This window comes from Drosophila virilis, chromosome 3, assembly GCF_030788295.1.
Source record: "Drosophila virilis strain 15010-1051.87 chromosome 3, Dvir_AGI_RSII-ME, whole genome shotgun sequence".
Classification (NCBI taxonomy): Eukaryota; Metazoa; Arthropoda; class Insecta; order Diptera; family Drosophilidae; genus Drosophila; species Drosophila virilis.
This window is the reverse complement of record NC_091545.1, coordinates 14,864,216-14,878,297: the sequence shown is the minus strand read 5'-3', so window position 1 is coordinate 14,878,297 and position 14,082 is coordinate 14,864,216. Positions and strand designations below refer to the sequence as shown.

The 14,082-nt window shown below is 44.6% G+C and overlaps 6 protein-coding genes across 7 annotated transcripts; 2 read left to right on the top strand and 4 right to left on the bottom strand.

The window, feature by feature from the left end:
• Positions 1-153: 153 nt before the first annotated feature.
• LOC6622364 (uncharacterized) lies at positions 154-4,010 on the bottom strand. The gene is made up of 6 exons (XM_002047465.4): positions 3,610-4,010; positions 2,984-3,372; positions 989-1,049; positions 857-931; positions 522-779; positions 154-459 (listed from the first exon to the last, which is right to left on the bottom strand). Exons 2-6 carry the CDS (start codon positions 3,105-3,107, stop codon positions 360-362), a joined length of 618 nt encoding a protein of 205 aa, XP_002047501.2. The 5' UTR covers positions 3,108-3,372; positions 3,610-4,010; the 3' UTR covers positions 154-359.
• A 561-nt stretch (positions 4,011-4,571) lies between these two features.
• On the bottom strand, positions 4,572-7,847 carry LOC6622414 (uncharacterized). The gene is made up of 7 exons (XM_002047464.3): positions 7,729-7,847; positions 7,525-7,628; positions 7,379-7,460; positions 6,551-7,312; positions 6,068-6,479; positions 5,533-5,997; positions 4,572-5,476 (listed from the first exon to the last, which is right to left on the bottom strand). Exons 1-7 carry the CDS (start codon positions 7,801-7,803, stop codon positions 4,758-4,760), a joined length of 2,619 nt encoding a protein of 872 aa, XP_002047500.1. The 5' UTR covers positions 7,804-7,847; the 3' UTR covers positions 4,572-4,757.
• Positions 7,848-8,757: 910 nt separating this feature from the next.
• On the top strand, positions 8,758-10,806 carry Aldh7A1 (aldehyde dehydrogenase 7 family member A1). Of its 2 annotated transcripts, none has more exons than XM_002047463.4 (2): positions 8,758-8,871; positions 9,088-10,806. In XM_002047463.4, exon 2 carries the CDS (start codon positions 9,089-9,091, stop codon positions 10,715-10,717), a length of 1,629 nt encoding a protein of 542 aa, XP_002047499.1. In that variant the 5' UTR covers positions 8,758-8,871; position 9,088; the 3' UTR covers positions 10,718-10,806. The 2 variants fall into 2 exon arrangements, with proteins under 2 accessions (XP_002047499.1, XP_015030659.1); XM_015175173.3 differs by having other exon boundaries at positions 8,760-8,871; positions 9,084-10,806.
• Positions 10,726-12,002, bottom strand: Mettl5 (Methyltransferase like 5). Its single transcript, XM_002047462.4, has 2 exons — positions 11,515-12,002; positions 10,726-11,007 (listed from the first exon to the last, which is right to left on the bottom strand). The coding sequence occupies exons 1-2, from the start codon at positions 12,000-12,002 to the stop codon at positions 10,854-10,856; spliced, it is 642 nt and encodes a 213-aa protein (XP_002047498.1). The 3' UTR covers positions 10,726-10,853.
• LOC26531275 (SOSS complex subunit C homolog) lies at positions 11,701-12,674 on the bottom strand. The gene is made up of 2 exons (XM_015176232.3): positions 12,341-12,674; positions 11,701-12,269 (listed from the first exon to the last, which is right to left on the bottom strand). Exons 1-2 carry the CDS (start codon positions 12,449-12,451, stop codon positions 12,033-12,035), a joined length of 348 nt encoding a protein of 115 aa, XP_015031718.1. The 5' UTR covers positions 12,452-12,674; the 3' UTR covers positions 11,701-12,032.
• A 194-nt stretch (positions 12,675-12,868) lies between these two features.
• On the top strand, positions 12,869-14,061 carry Max (MYC associated factor X). The gene is made up of 5 exons (XM_002047461.4): positions 12,869-13,072; positions 13,131-13,196; positions 13,346-13,453; positions 13,533-13,656; positions 13,724-14,061. Exons 1-5 carry the CDS (start codon positions 13,028-13,030, stop codon positions 13,858-13,860), a joined length of 480 nt encoding a protein of 159 aa, XP_002047497.1. The 5' UTR covers positions 12,869-13,027; the 3' UTR covers positions 13,861-14,061.
• The last annotated feature ends 21 nt before the right edge of the window (positions 14,062-14,082 follow it).

Below are 14,082 nucleotides of genomic sequence, written 5' to 3'. Positions count from 1 at the left end.
CGATGAGTATTTGGCTAGATTTTTATACAAGTCAGCTTTTAGTTTCATCATAAAAAACGTTTATTTTTTATTTTTATTTATAACAAAGCGGATCTTATGAAAGTTTTTAAATTAGTTACTTATTCATATAAATACAAATACTTTTAAAAAATAATGTTCCTGCATGCAAAATTCTCTATTTCTGTAGTGTAAATAAAAGCATTCGGGGCAACAAATTCCCCCAGTTCATTATGAACTCTAGCTAAAATACCGGTTAGTCTTAAAAGTGTGTGTGAAATGTGAAACCAATAAGAACAAAAGAGCAATTACGAATTTGACAAACCGAGAAACTAACACTATAAACAATATACCAGCAACAATTAGCAAACTTCATCCTCCATGGTCGGCTCCTCATCATCTGGCTGCGAGACGCTGACCTCAGCGCAGTCGTCCTCGACGCTGTCCACAAAGCTGGAGACTCTGCAAACAATGAAACAAGCATTTTAATTGGAGTCTAATTTTTTACATGTGGCATGTGTCACTTTTCAAAATCGCATTGTGGCAGCAGCCCCTCGTCCTTGAAGTGGCCGGCTCCTCCGCCAAATCTAAGCAGCGTGCAGAGACGCAACAGAGCCAGAAGCAGCAGAAACATGCCAGCCACATAGCTCAGCCAAAGATTGTGGGGAAAGATTATCAGTGTCACGCCCATGGCGACATATATGGGCGTCGGCCGCCAACCACCCAGCAACGTGGACAAGCGCCAGCAGTCCAGACAGGAGGAGGAGTTGTGGTAATTATCGCTGAAAATTACAAATAAATAAATACATGTGCACATGCATTAAATTTATGTCCATCTTCTTCGGGCTGAGCAACTTACTCGCCGCATTGGAGCTGCAGAAATATGGTTATCAGCCATTTTAACTCAATGAACAGCACCAGCAAAGCTGAAAAACTGGCCAAGCATTAAAATTTTATGATCCACGACTAGCACAGTTTCAGAGCTTCTTACATTATAAAGAGGCCCGCCTGATAGCCATGCATGTAGACATCGACGCCCACTCCGCAGATAACTGAAATGAAAAATGACCACAAATTGGCTGTTGGATGCTCAAGAAATTGGTATTGGGCGGAGATGTGTTATGAGTTTTTCGTGCTCTAGAATATGCGTATTAAACAATATGGTATTGTGTCTACACAAATATTATTTCATACGGTCTTCGATAGGCCATAAAATATGCCAAAACGCAAATATCTAATCTAAGAAACATTGATGAGACAAAGCCGAATGTGCGAGGGTAGACAAAAATGTTTTGGGAGCTATGGAAGAGGATTTTTGATTATTTGATTTGATTTCATTTATTAATACTTTATTTATTGTTGAACACTTTAAATATTTTACCTATTCCTGAACAGTAAATAGTTTGTAGTCAAATTAAACCTTCTTTACTTAAGCATATCTATGCTATCCTCATCAGTCGCACACATTTCAGAACATCTTTGACTGCCCACTTTTAATAGCATATGTATAATATTCTAATATTCTAACCAAATTATGCCTAGAAGCATATAATTTCATTGTGTAAAATATGACTAAGACTACAGCAACAACAACATAAACAAAAAGATGCCAAACAAAAACAAGAAATGCGAAAATCTGCCGAAAATTCAATCTAATTAAGTTGTTATTGTATGCGCCGGGAAAACAAATTCGATTAGACTGCAGATAAAAGGCAAATGAGGTTAGACCAAAATCCACAACAAAAACCAAAACCAAACCAATTACATTAAACGCTTCGAGAACCAAAAAAAAAAAGTCGATGAAACGTGCGTCCAGAGAAAATCAAATAAAAACTAGGCAAAAATTATGCGCTGCTCTCTGGACGATTAAGAAGAGGCAGGGGCATCCCAGCTAAACTTTTCTGTTTATTTTTTTTTTTCGTCGCCATATTATGGAGGAGGGTTTTCAGTAAACCGACTGGCGCCAGAAAGCCAACAACAAAAATCATTGTATAGGGGGCAAACACTATAAAGGGATGCACTTGGCAGAGATGTGCAAGTGCAGCTGCAAAAAAGGGCCAATGCCTCATTAATGGCCCTGAGAGAGCATTCTTTTTTATCAGATTTTTGAGCATCACGCAGCGTTGAGGTTTATGAACTGTGAGTTCTTCCGGCCTGCATGCATAATGCAGACCCAGACTGTGTCTAAACAAAAACAATATGCTTGCGACATAATTTTGAACTTGACCCAAGTTGTAGCTGCTGCTGCTGCTGATGCCGCGGACTTAAGCAGCGCTCATTTATCATTTGTCCCAGTTGGGACTAGTCAGGCCCGCTTAAAGACTGTTGCTCTATTGAAAGCTGCTATTAGAAGTGCATTAGACGAGGCACTGGGCAGCCAGAGAGCCTCGGATACAGATGATACTCATGGGAGTGACGGCATGACAAGCGGCAAAGCTAAATTTAATAAATGTAGCATATGCAAAAGTGTTTGGGGCAGATTGTGAATTGCATTCGAATGGGGAATAGATGAAGTGGTCGCATGTTGCATACAACGCGCTTCTTCTTGCTAAACAGTTTTAAACACTTTAAATTAAGTTTACAAAAAGTGCACTACATCAATCATGATTTTATTGAACCTTTATAATTGAGTTTATTTTGTATACATACGTATACGTATCTATGGGACCTCTAAGCTCAACAGCAGTCGAATTTCTTCGAATTCTTCTCGTACTTTTACTGCCCAGGCGCTTAGTATTTAATTTAAGTTATTTAATTTGGACTTAATTACATTTGAAAATTAATTTTTAACATTCTGGAATTTTATTTATGATAAGTGTTCTATTAAGCGCTTAACTCCTTTGCCTTATTATATATGTATGTTATTATGTGCTACCTGTATACATATTATATTTAGCTCATATTCTTCCACTTGAATCACTTCCGATTTATGGTTGTGTGCTTAAGTGTGTGTGATGTGTGGGTGTGTGGGTGCACTTGTGCTTACCGAATGAAGTCAGCAGACCAAAAACCCTTATCACAGGACGTAAACATTCACAAGGCTCGGCTGGCTGGCGGCAGCGGCGACGACGTCGTTGCAATTGCTCATGTTGTTGATGTGGTTGACTCATGGCTCACAATATATATTTCAATGTTTTTTTTTTTTTTGTTAATAAACGTTTTAGTTGCACATATCCCAAAACAAGAGCCAACAGATTGGCAGCCCAGTGGCCACGTTAATACATCAGCTAATACTCGTACACCAGCAGAGCTCAGCAGGGCTTAGCTCAGAAGACACATTGTGTTGTGCATTGAATATAAATCAAGTGAACTTTTACGGCAACGTATCCAATTTCTTGGCAAGCAACCGACCGACGATTGCCAAGGATAGCGACACTAACAACAACAACGAAAAGAAAAAAAAAAAAAAGAGAAACAATAAGCAGCTCGTTACGCGTTTAAATTTCAGCATTCACTTTGAGCCAGCGTACGCTGCGTATGCGTAATGCGACCGACACTTTCTGCGTTTCCACGTATAATTCGTTTTCCTTTTCAACGCATTTAATCACCATGCCACTTTCTGTGTGTGTGTTTGTGTGTGTGTGTGTGCGGCAACTAATGGCTGCAAATTACCGTTAACATGCAGCATTCATTTACCCCGCACGCCGCAACGCACGCAGAACGTCAGCCACTGACTTTTTAAAATGTCCGCCAAGTTTGTGCAGGTGCCACTTGCCACTTGACTCCAAAGCCAAAAGCCGAACCCGAGCCGTATTCAGAGTCGGAGTGCCCTAAACAACGTCCGCACGCTTCTGGCAGCGCCAAGTGAATGAATAGAGCAATCGTCCTTAGTCGCCTCTCAGGCTGCCTGACTCTGTGGCCCACAGTGAGCGGCAAGCCTGGCAACGAGATGCCCTACTTTCTGAAGTACTTACTGTTTGATTGATTCTGCGCTGAGCTGTAAATCAAAAATAATAGTACACTCGAATGCGGATATAAATATGCTTTCAACAATAGAGTTTCCACACCCAAATCAATTTATTTTTGTAAAAATATTTAAAAAGCCCCAGATAGGTTATCGATTGAAAAGCTATCTCGATCAAAGTTACCTGCTTTCACAAATTGTTGAAGTAGAACAAAATTCAAGCATTTTGTGGCATAACTAAGAGCCTGACATCACAAAATTGTCTTATATTTCCCTTAAGTTATATTTAGTATAAAAATAGCGGCTGCTTCCTGTCTTCTATGCCGACTCTCAGTTCCTTTGCTGCTTTGCTTTTATTTGTCACGTTGCCCTGCGTTTTGTTGTTGTTGCTGCTGCTGGTGTGTTTTCCATGCTTCAGCTGGCTGCCCTTGTGCCCCACCCGTTTTCCTCGCCCTGTTCATCACTTTGTATGTTTGTTGGCGTCGTTTCAGTAATTTTCATAACTGGCCCACTGCGTGGCCAAAGCGAGGGGCGCTGCTGCCACGCGAAGCAGTTGACAATTGCGCCATCTACGCAGAGTTGTGGACAAAAACATTTTCGGCAGTGAAAATGCCAGCATCCCATCCGCCCCCCCCCCTCCTCCTCCACCATACACACATTAAACACAGGAGTAGTTGGGAAGTAAATATTTTTTTAGCCTGCTTCAGGTCTTGTCTACAACTCCTGAATCTCTCATCTGTTGGCTACAAGCAATTTTGGAACTAAGAAGCCAACGTGCTGTGCTGTTTGCATTATGCGCCATTAATGGCATCTTTGCTGGTACAACGTGGCGTATGCGCAATGCTAATGATGCGCCTCATTTAGCGAAGTCCTTACGACGTTTCATTATCTTGCTAATGCCCGCCACCATGGCCACCTCGGGCAGTGCGAGCTTGGCATCCTCCTGGAAGTCACAGCGACGCGTCAGATGCAACCATGTCCGCTCCGGGTTTAGGGAGAGCGGCATTTGGAGCCAGCTGACGTAGTCGATCTTTAATGAGCCCGTGAGCAGCTGATCGAAGGGTGTATTGCCTATAAAGAACATAGACCTCAGCACCGAGAACTTGGCTTCCTGTATGTTCTGGCCCAGCACGCCCTGAAACGGGCTAGGCTCATTGTCGCCCGTGCCCAGCTGCTCGAGCAGCCAATCCTTGTTGAACTTCAGATAATTATAGAGCACTTTGAGCGCCTGCTTGCCTATGTTGGTGGTCAGCACATCGCTGGCTAGTACTTCGGCTATATAATCGGCAATGCCCACATCCAGCTCCATGGCATAGTTGGCCGGTGGACTGTGACTCAAACGCTCCGATTCCGCATTGGTTATGGCCAGGTCATCCATTTTAACGGTGCTAACGGCACTCATGCCGCCGGCTCCGCGGCCGCAGCTGCTGCCGCCGAAATCCGTGTCCAAATTAATGCTTTCCTTGGCTTGCTTCAAAAACAGCTCGATCTGGTCAGTGTGTTTGTCATCCTCGTCTACGGAGCAAATCGCTTCCGATAGCGAATAACAAATGGCAGCTTTGTTGTCATTTTTGGCTGCCATAAAAGTCAAAGTCAAACATGTGGTATACGTGAAGCGTACAAAGACTTACCCTGCTCGTGTGATTCTGCCGTCTTGATTAGCTCTGTGTAGAGAGCTGCGAAAACCACCTGCAGCAACACCGAGTCACCCAGTGGACGCGTGGACACTGGTATTATATCCTGTAACAGGGCCGTTATCTTGTACAAGCCCTCGGGCATGCAATCCCAAATCTCTGAGACGCACGTCAAGGCAAGAGACATGGCCTGATACATGCTGGCACCATTCTCCACGGCATTGATCAGCATCTCCACTACGCAGTCGAGTACTGGATAAACAAAGTGCATGATGGCCTCCAGCCACGGAGTGCGCTTCTGGTTCCACACCTGACGCTTGTCCAGGCAATCGCTCCAGCCGCTCACAGCATGCTCCTCCAGTGTCTTGATCAGACAGGACTTAATGTCAACAGCCTTACCCACGGCTACAACTAGGTATGTGAGAGACAAAACAATTTGATAGTTCGACTGTCCCACAGGATCTGCATAAATAATACATGAATCTCATTTAGTGTTTGGCAAAAAGAGTTTTGCATGCCAATTATGACGCACCTATATCCGCCGCAATGGAGTCTGTGACATTGAAGCACTCGCCACGGCAAAGGAAGGCCTCGCATTTCAATGGTGCGCCTTCCGCACTGGTAAACGAATGTTTGGCCACATTTTTAAAGTTCTCCGATGACGGCAGATGCTGCATCAGATGGCGCATTATAATGCCTGTTAGATAGGCATCCCGCATTAGCAGGATCTTTAGCAGATATGACCAGTGTGCCTCCGGAAAGGCTAGCAACACGCGCAGATCCAATGATATGGCTGTGTTCGTGGTAAGATCGGCAAACTCAGTCACCCACTGGCAGGATTGCTCCTTGGGAAAGTAACGTGGCAGCGCGAAAATAATCCAGGCGCTGGGCAGACCATGACGCGAGCTAAACATTTCCATGTTATCCAGGCCTTTGCGAAAGACCTGTCGCAGGATATAAAGTAGAGAATTCAAGAGCACGAGATGAATGAGATGCTAATACATAGCCAGCCCACCTTAGAAAGGACACCCAAGGGCGCACCACGGAGTAACAGGCAATAGAAGAGCTCCCTGCACTTGGCATGAATGTCCCGCACGATGACACTCTGATTGCTCAACTGGAGGCCAACATAGGCCTCGCCACTCTCACAGACATGGGGCAACAGCTCCGCAATGCACAGCAGCAAGTTGCATATGTCCACCAAATGGAGCTGGGCTCGGGCTACACTGGTCACTATCTGCGTGTAGCGCACCGTCAATACACTGAGTGTCTCATTAAGCATTCCGGCAAAGATTTTCTGTGCCATTTTTGGGGGCACAGAGTTCCAGAGATCGGTTTTGGTGCCGCGCATATAATGCCACCACATTTGCACGGTATACGAGCCGCGCTCCGATTCAAAGAACGGCTGAGTGTCCTCCCAATGCAGGCAGTCCGCATCCTGAATGATATACAACAGCAGCAGGCGGCAGTGCAGATCCAGAAGACGTTCAGCCAATGCCTCGGACATCTGGGAATATTGTTTGAGACTTAGCTTCAGGGCGCCACCCTTTTCATCGCCCTTGGGTGGACAAATTGTGGTCGTGGCTGCTTGCATATAGACGCTCAACGAGTTCTTGACCAATGCGGCGGCGCCAATGGTAGCAGTGAGCACCGACAGATCCGCATGATCCAGTGACTCCTGCGACAGGCGATGTATGTGCTCCAGTAGAAGATCCGCTGACTTAGTCACCAAATTGACAAACTTATCTGGATCAGAGGTCTTCACCGTTACGCTGCTCTGCATCTCATATTATTAGAAACAGGTTAGGAGTACCCCCCCAAACATTTCCAGCAGTATACTTACGAAATCGCCCTCGTTCAACTCCTTTTCGGTGTGCAGTAAGCCCGAATGCTTGCGATAGGAAGCAAAGTACTCATCCTCCCACCTGAAGTTAAGTAAATTTTGGTCAACACCAAAACAAATGTGACCCTTTTGACGGCATAGCCTACCAGCGTATTAGTTTTATCGAAGCAAACGATGCATAGCGTGGAAAGTCCAGCTTGCCACCCACAACACCTGGACAAATGGGCTCCTGCAGCACGCGCTGATGCGTCTGCTCGTGTGGCATCGTGTGAATCAAATCGAAATGAGAACGTGAAAACAATGTGTTAACGAGTTTTTCTCAGAGCTCGCATTGCGGTCATTTTCGGTACCTGATAAAACTCCAAATCTCGCTGCAGCAAAATGGGCACACGGTCCATTAAATTTCCCTCCTCGAGCACCTCCATTTTCTTTATTTTTCTTCTTTTTTTTTGAACTAAACCTTTCAGTTGAAACTGCAACACTGATTGGCCAAAATGATTTGCTATCGAGCAAACAGCAAACTTATTTTCAAATGTTGCCAGGACAACCGACTAAATTCATGATGGATGATAAAGCTTGGCAGTAAAAGTCAGTAAATATAACGGAAGAACACGTATCTTCTTACCCTTTTATACTAATTTCTACCTTAATATAGCGAATGAGTTTATACTATAGTAAGTTAAGAAAGAAAGTGCAATCGAAGTTTAAAATTTACTTAACCCAGACTATTATTCCAGCCTTGGTTAGCTTTATATTTTCATATCTAAACGAAACTATTATCAATTAATTGCCCATTCTACTGAAAATATTTTAACCATAGGTATTTTCATATTGAAGTTACGGGCTAAATTTTAACTATGCCCAAAACTGGCGTCTACCACAAATGGCAAGATAAATCCAATGGTTGGCCCGAAGTAATTTCTGCATTTATTTTTGAATTATATGGTTCGATTCGGACTTTGATTGAATGTTTTAGGCTAATTGGTTTGCTGTAAGAATCAATTCTTTGGACGAACCGGTTTGGCTGTTTAAAAAATTATTTTGCAAATTTAATTTAAAGTGTATTTTTAAAAAACGCCCAGCCATGCGATTCTCATAAGTTTAAGTAAGCAATACAGATTTCATGGCCATTATTGTAGTTTTAAACAAATTAAAGCTGAGTGAAATACATTTTTCCAGCAAGGTTTTATCTTGAGCATTTCAATAATAGATGTTTATTGTTTGACCTAATCTCTACTAAGTATAAGATCCAATGTGAAAAGGTTTAACTGTCGTTTTTGCCAGCAAGCAATCTACTTAGAGAGACGTACAGATAATGCCCAACTTTCGCTCTCCGTATGCTCGTGTGTGTATAAATATTTCTCATTTAGTGTGCGATAAGCTGTGCTGTTGCCGCTGCTGCCTTTGGCTCGGGCTTTCCAGCGCCTCAGTTGATAACTGAGCGGTGCAGGGAGCACATCGGCAAGCAGCGGACCTAAGTGGACAACAAAAAAGTGAGTGGCATTTAATTTAGCTTCACCCTGGCTGGGATGCAGTGCTAATCAGCAGCAAACCTCGTCGCTGGGGGCGCACTTGGAATTTTTCCAGTACACATCCGACGCCCCTAAAGCAGTAACAAGTGAACGCTTATCGGGGCGATACGGTGCGCGTATCAGGCGTATCAGTAATCCATAAATCTCATTGGCTCTTTTCATATTTTTTTGAGGTAGCATGATCGCACATTTGAGACATTTGACGAGACGATTGCCCGCCCAGCGTGGCCGGCTATTGTCGGGCCAACAGCATCAGCTGCGCAGTGCCTCTTATCTGATTGATCAGCCGGAGTACAGTTTTCTCAAGGATCTGGGTCTGGAACGTGACAATCCTGGCGTGTTTTCGGGCCACTGGCAGGGTCGAGGTCCGAGCATCACTAGCTATGATCCAGGCACCGGACAGGCGATTGCCACAGTGCGTCAGGGTAATGTGCAGGAGCTGCAGCAGGCAATCGGACTGACCGTGGAGGCCTACAAGCAATGGCGCCAGGTGCCAGCACCCGTGCGTGGCGAGATTGTGCGCCAAATTGGCGACGAGCTGCGCAAATACAAGGAGCCGTTGGGCAAGCTTGTCTCCCTGGAGGTGGGCAAGATCTACAGCGAGGGTCAGGGCGAGGTACAAGAGTTCATTGACATTTGCGACTATGCGGTGGGACTCTCTCGCATCTATGCCGGGCAGGTAATCAATTCGGAGCGTGCCCAGCACACCATATTAGAGGCCTGGCGTCCGCTTGGCCTAGTGGGTGTTATATCGGCCTACAACTTTCCCAACGCTGTCTTTGGCTGGAATACAGCCATTGCATTGACAACAGGCAACAGCGTGTTATGGAAGGGCGCGCCCAGCACCCCCCTCGTATCTGTGGCCACCACCAAAATTGTCGCCGAGGTGCTGCGACGCAACAATTTGCCGGCCGTGGTCAGCCTCTGCCAAGGTGGCACAGATGTGGGCGCTGCTCTAGTCGCAGATAAACGCGTCAATCTGCTCAGTTTCACGGGCAGCTGCCAGACGGGCCGGGATGTGGGTGTCGAGGTTCAGCGTCGTTTCGGCAAGGTCATATTGGAGTTGGGCGGCAACAACGCGTTAATTGTTGACGAGTCGGCCAATATAAAAATGGCCTTAGATGCGGCGCTCTTTGGCTGCATTGGCACCAGCGGACAGCGCTGCACCACCACAAGGCGCATCATTGTCCACGAGAAACTGCACGACAGCTTTGTGGAGGCGTTGACTGTCAAGTATGCGCAGCTATTGCCGCGCATTGGCCACCAGCTGGAGGCGCAAACCCTCGTGGGACCCGTGCACACACAGCAGAATGTCGACAGCTATAAAGCGACCATCGAGGAGGCCAAGCTGCTGGGCGGCACTGTAGCCTTTGGAGGACGTGTTTTGGAACGTGCTGGGCATTATGTCGAGCCCACCATCATTACTGGACTATCGCATGATGCCAGCGTTGTGCATCGTGAAACATTTGCTCCCATTGTCTATGTGCTCAAAGCGCGCGATGTGAACGAGGCCATTGCCTGGAACAATGAGGTGGAGCAGGGCCTGTCCTCGGCCATTTTCACGGAGAATATTAGCCAGGCCTTCAAATGGATTGGTGCCCAAGGCTCCGATTGTGGCATCGTTAATATTAACACCACCACAAACGGCGCAGAAATTGGCGGCGCCTTTGGCGGCGAGAAGGCAACGGGCGGTGGACGCGAATCGGGATCAGATGCCTGGAAACAGTACTGCAAGCGTGCCACCATCACGGTGAATCACTCGGGCGAACTGGCCTGTGCTCAGGGCGTTGTCTTTAACGTAGAGTAAAAGAAACGTTTGCATGGAATTCGTTTATTTTTTGTTAATCTTGTTTTTGTCGTGTTAATTGTATTATAAAATTGTCAAAAAAAAATGCATTTCATATGTAATCTTAACTAAACTCTTCTTGCTGTGTTGAGCTGTGTCACAGTTCGCTGACATCAAAGCGCCAAAAGTCAACCTCAATATCCTTAGACTTCTGCTTGTGGAACTTGTAGCTGGCTTCGATGTTATAACGCAATTCAGCAATTACGCTACTCCGAGCGCCCCACTCTTTGGACTTCTTTTGAATGTAAGTGCTGCAAAAATAAACCAACACAAATTCAATTTCAGATAATGGAGAATACTTTGACTTAATACAGACTTTTCTCAATAGCTTCACAAACTTGTGCTCCTCATTCCTGAGCTGAATGATTTCTAAATAATCTCCTATGCGTAAATATCTAGCTTCAGATCGATAAGATAGTTTTGCTTCAGATAGTTGAGAAAAAGGATTCTTATTTATTTTGTTGATGACATATAAAACTACATAATATAGAAGAGCTTATGTTATCTGTAGAAATAACTGAGAATTTCCTCAATGTTCCGTCTAATTTAGCTGCCCGCGCATATTAACTGTAGTTAGTTGTTGATATACCATTCCGACTTGAATTCTGTTCTGATAGCACCGTTAACATCAATAAATAAAGTACAAATTTTAAAGTTACAGCCTATAATCGATAGCATAACGTTCACATTCCTCTCTCCCATTCCAGGTACTTAGTCAGAGCATATTATTTCTAAGACTATGGCAGCTGCTCACTCACCGTGTGGAGGTTTTGTGCAGCGAGTAGACAGCTCCTGTGGCCAGACGCATGCCCACATCCAAAAACCGCATATCCATGCCAGCATTATGTTTGGTGCCAAAGGGCGGATTCATAACCACCGTGTCGAAGGCATTATCCCACTTACTGCCCGGCAATTGCAGCACATTCGCACGCACACAATCTGCATTTGGCAGCTCCATGTCCAGCATATTCTGGCGGTAAATGTCCACGGCAGCGTCGTCGAGCTCGAAGCCAACAGAAAGCTGCGCTCCCAGTAATGTGGCGGCAATGCTGAGCATACCGCAGCCGCATCCCAGATCAGCCAAAAGCTTTCCCTCAATGTCGTCGTGCTGGGCTTGCATGTGGTGCGTCATGCATGCAGCTATGTGGGGTGGTGTTGGATACTGTTCCAGCAGAATCTTTGGCTGCTCGAAGCCATCGACACACTGCAGATACTCCTCCAGCTTCTTCAGCTTTAGGCGAGCCATATGGAGGGACGTGTGTACTGTGCTAAGAAATTACTTGGCGTTGGGCGCTGCCGGTGTCGGCAGTGGCTCCAGGCGTGGCAACACGGGTATAAAACTATTTCCAAAATACGAATCCTGCGGTATAAAGAAACCCAGAGTAGTAGAGCTCGTTGGATTAAATGCAGATCGTGGCGCGCCGAGGCCGCCAGCGGCATTAGGCGTAACGCTCACGCTTTGTGGAAATTCTACTGTCACTGTCGGCTGGCCAAGCAGCTGCGGTGCGGGCATCTTAAAAAAGGCAATAGAAAAAAAAAACATTAGGCAAATTCAAAGAAAATGCAGCTAGAATTTACATTCACCTGATTCGTTGTGCTACCCAGCCCAATGAGCAACTGCTTCTTGGTCTGTATTTCTTCAAGTATTTTACGGTTGGTTTCGGCTTGCTGTGCACTTGATGTTGGAAAAGCCATCAAAAATAGGCAAGATTTTGTTTCGAGAACTAAACAAACCGAAATTAAATTGTTCAAACGCTGGAACACGCGTTTCTGTTTTTATTTCTATGCATTAAAGATGTATCAAATCATTCGGAATTGGTTCCCACGAACGATTCATTTAACAGAACTATTGAATTAGTTCATTCAACTAACACTTGTCGGTATTTAAATACCAAAGCGATGTTTCATCATGACTATTCTTCGATGTAATTTTATATTTTATAATTTAAGTTAAATTATATATATGTTCATAAACATGCTTGATGTTAAACTCATTGAATATTGTATGTTTCCTGATTCGCTCAGTAATAATATTTGACAGAATTACTCGTAATACGTATGTATATAGTATTTAGGTAAATATGTTGTGTATTTTGGTGTTAGCCGTTTGCGGTCACACTGAACGCTATCCAAAACGTGCGCTGGCAAACAAAATAAATACACGCGACCAGAGAGACGCTAGGATAAAATATCAACAAACCTGTGCGACGCCCAAAGAGTGCTTTCAAATAAATTGTTTTACTTGAGTTAAACTGAACACGAGCTGACAAAATGAGTATGAGCGATGACGACAGAGATATTGACATCGAGAGTGACGTAAGCATAAATGCGATACGCAATTGACGTCTTAAATAATATCGCACATTTCTTGCAGGACGATGGGGACTCTGACAATGGGTTGGGCTCCTCGCGGCACACAAGTACCGCAAATTTTACGCAGGTGAGCCAGCCACAGAATAGGAGGTCAATAATAATAACAGAGACCCACGCTATCATTGTTTATAAACAGACACATGCTCCCATTGTTGTTGCTGTGCTTGCTGCCTGACTTGCAAGACTGTGAATTTTGTTTGTTTTTATTATTTCAAGGCCGAAAAACGAGCACACCACAACGCTTTGGAGCGCCGTCGACGAGATCACATCAAAGAAAGCTTCACCAACTTGCGCGAAGCGGTGCCTACGTTAAAGGGTGAAAAGGTGAGCAACCGTATAGTTATAAAGAGCAAGGGTATCCTACCAAAAACAAATTTACTAATTTCGCCATTTATCACTTAAGGCCAGCCGCGCACAAATACTCAAGAAAACCACCGAATGCATTCAAACGCTGCGCCGCAAAATAAGTGAGAACCAAAAGGACATCGAGGATATTAAGAAACAGAACAGCATCCTGGATGAACAAAGTAAGAAATATCGAAAATACCCGCATACACATACAAATGCTAAGCTTGACTTGATTCCTTGTCGTAGTTCGCCGCCTGGAGGGTAACACTTCAAATGGAACAGATTTCTTAAGTGGCGACGACCTGAGTAGCGATGTGGAGGACGCCTTGGAACAAGCTGACTTTAGTCGGCGGAGTAAAAAGATGAAGACATTTCATGCATAGCCCCCAAAAAGCTAACGTGCAATGTGCAAGGTTTACGCTAGCATCGTAAACGAATCAATCAAAGCAAAACTCCAATGCGAGGGCATCAAAATCATTACAACAAAAGTCCAAAGTTTTGCCCATCTATACCTTAAAGTGTGTCTGCGAGTGTGTGTATGCTGTTTTGTACTCTAACCGAATAAAAGTTTGTAAGTATCTAAACATTTTATAAGTAAAAATACA

Coding starts and splice junctions, on each gene's coding strand:
- LOC6622364 (XM_002047465.4), bottom strand. CDS start 3,107: ATGAGTCAACCACATCAACAACATGAGCAATTGCAACGACGTCGTCGC. Junction 1,050..2,983: donor TGGTCTGCTGACTTCATTCG/GTAAGCACAAGT, acceptor TTTTCATTTCAG/TTATCTGCGGAGTGGGCGTC. Junction 780..856: donor CTGCAGCTCCAATGCGGCGA/GTAAGTTGCTCA, acceptor TGTAATTTTCAG/CGATAATTACCACAACTCCT.
- LOC6622414 (XM_002047464.3), bottom strand. CDS start 7,803: ATGGAGGTGCTCGAGGAGGGAAATTTAATGGACCGTGTGCCCATTTTG. Junction 5,998..6,067: donor CTCCATTGCGGCGGATATAG/GTGCGTCATAAT, acceptor TTATTTATGCAG/ATCCTGTGGGACAGTCGAAC. Junction 5,477..5,532: donor GGCAGAATCACACGAGCAGG/GTAAGTCTTTGT, acceptor CTTTTATGGCAG/CCAAAAATGACAACAAAGCT.
- Aldh7A1 (XM_002047463.4), top strand. CDS start 9,089: ATGATCGCACATTTGAGACATTTGACGAGACGATTGCCCGCCCAGCGT.
- Mettl5 (XM_002047462.4), bottom strand. CDS start 12,002: ATGGCTCGCCTAAAGCTGAAGAAGCTGGAGGAGTATCTGCAGTGTGTC. Junction 11,008..11,514: donor CTGCACAAAACCTCCACACG/GTGAGTGAGCAG, acceptor TTATTTTTGCAG/CACTTACATTCAAAAGAAGT.
- LOC26531275 (XM_015176232.3), bottom strand. CDS start 12,451: ATGGCTTTTCCAACATCAAGTGCACAGCAAGCCGAAACCAACCGTAAA. Junction 12,270..12,340: donor TGGGTAGCACAACGAATCAG/GTGAATGTAAAT, acceptor GCCTTTTTTAAG/ATGCCCGCACCGCAGCTGCT.
- Max (XM_002047461.4), top strand. CDS start 13,028: ATGAGTATGAGCGATGACGACAGAGATATTGACATCGAGAGTGAC. Junction 13,073..13,130: donor ATATTGACATCGAGAGTGAC/GTAAGCATAAAT, acceptor CATTTCTTGCAG/GACGATGGGGACTCTGACAA. Junction 13,657..13,723: donor CAGCATCCTGGATGAACAAA/GTAAGAAATATC, acceptor TCCTTGTCGTAG/TTCGCCGCCTGGAGGGTAAC.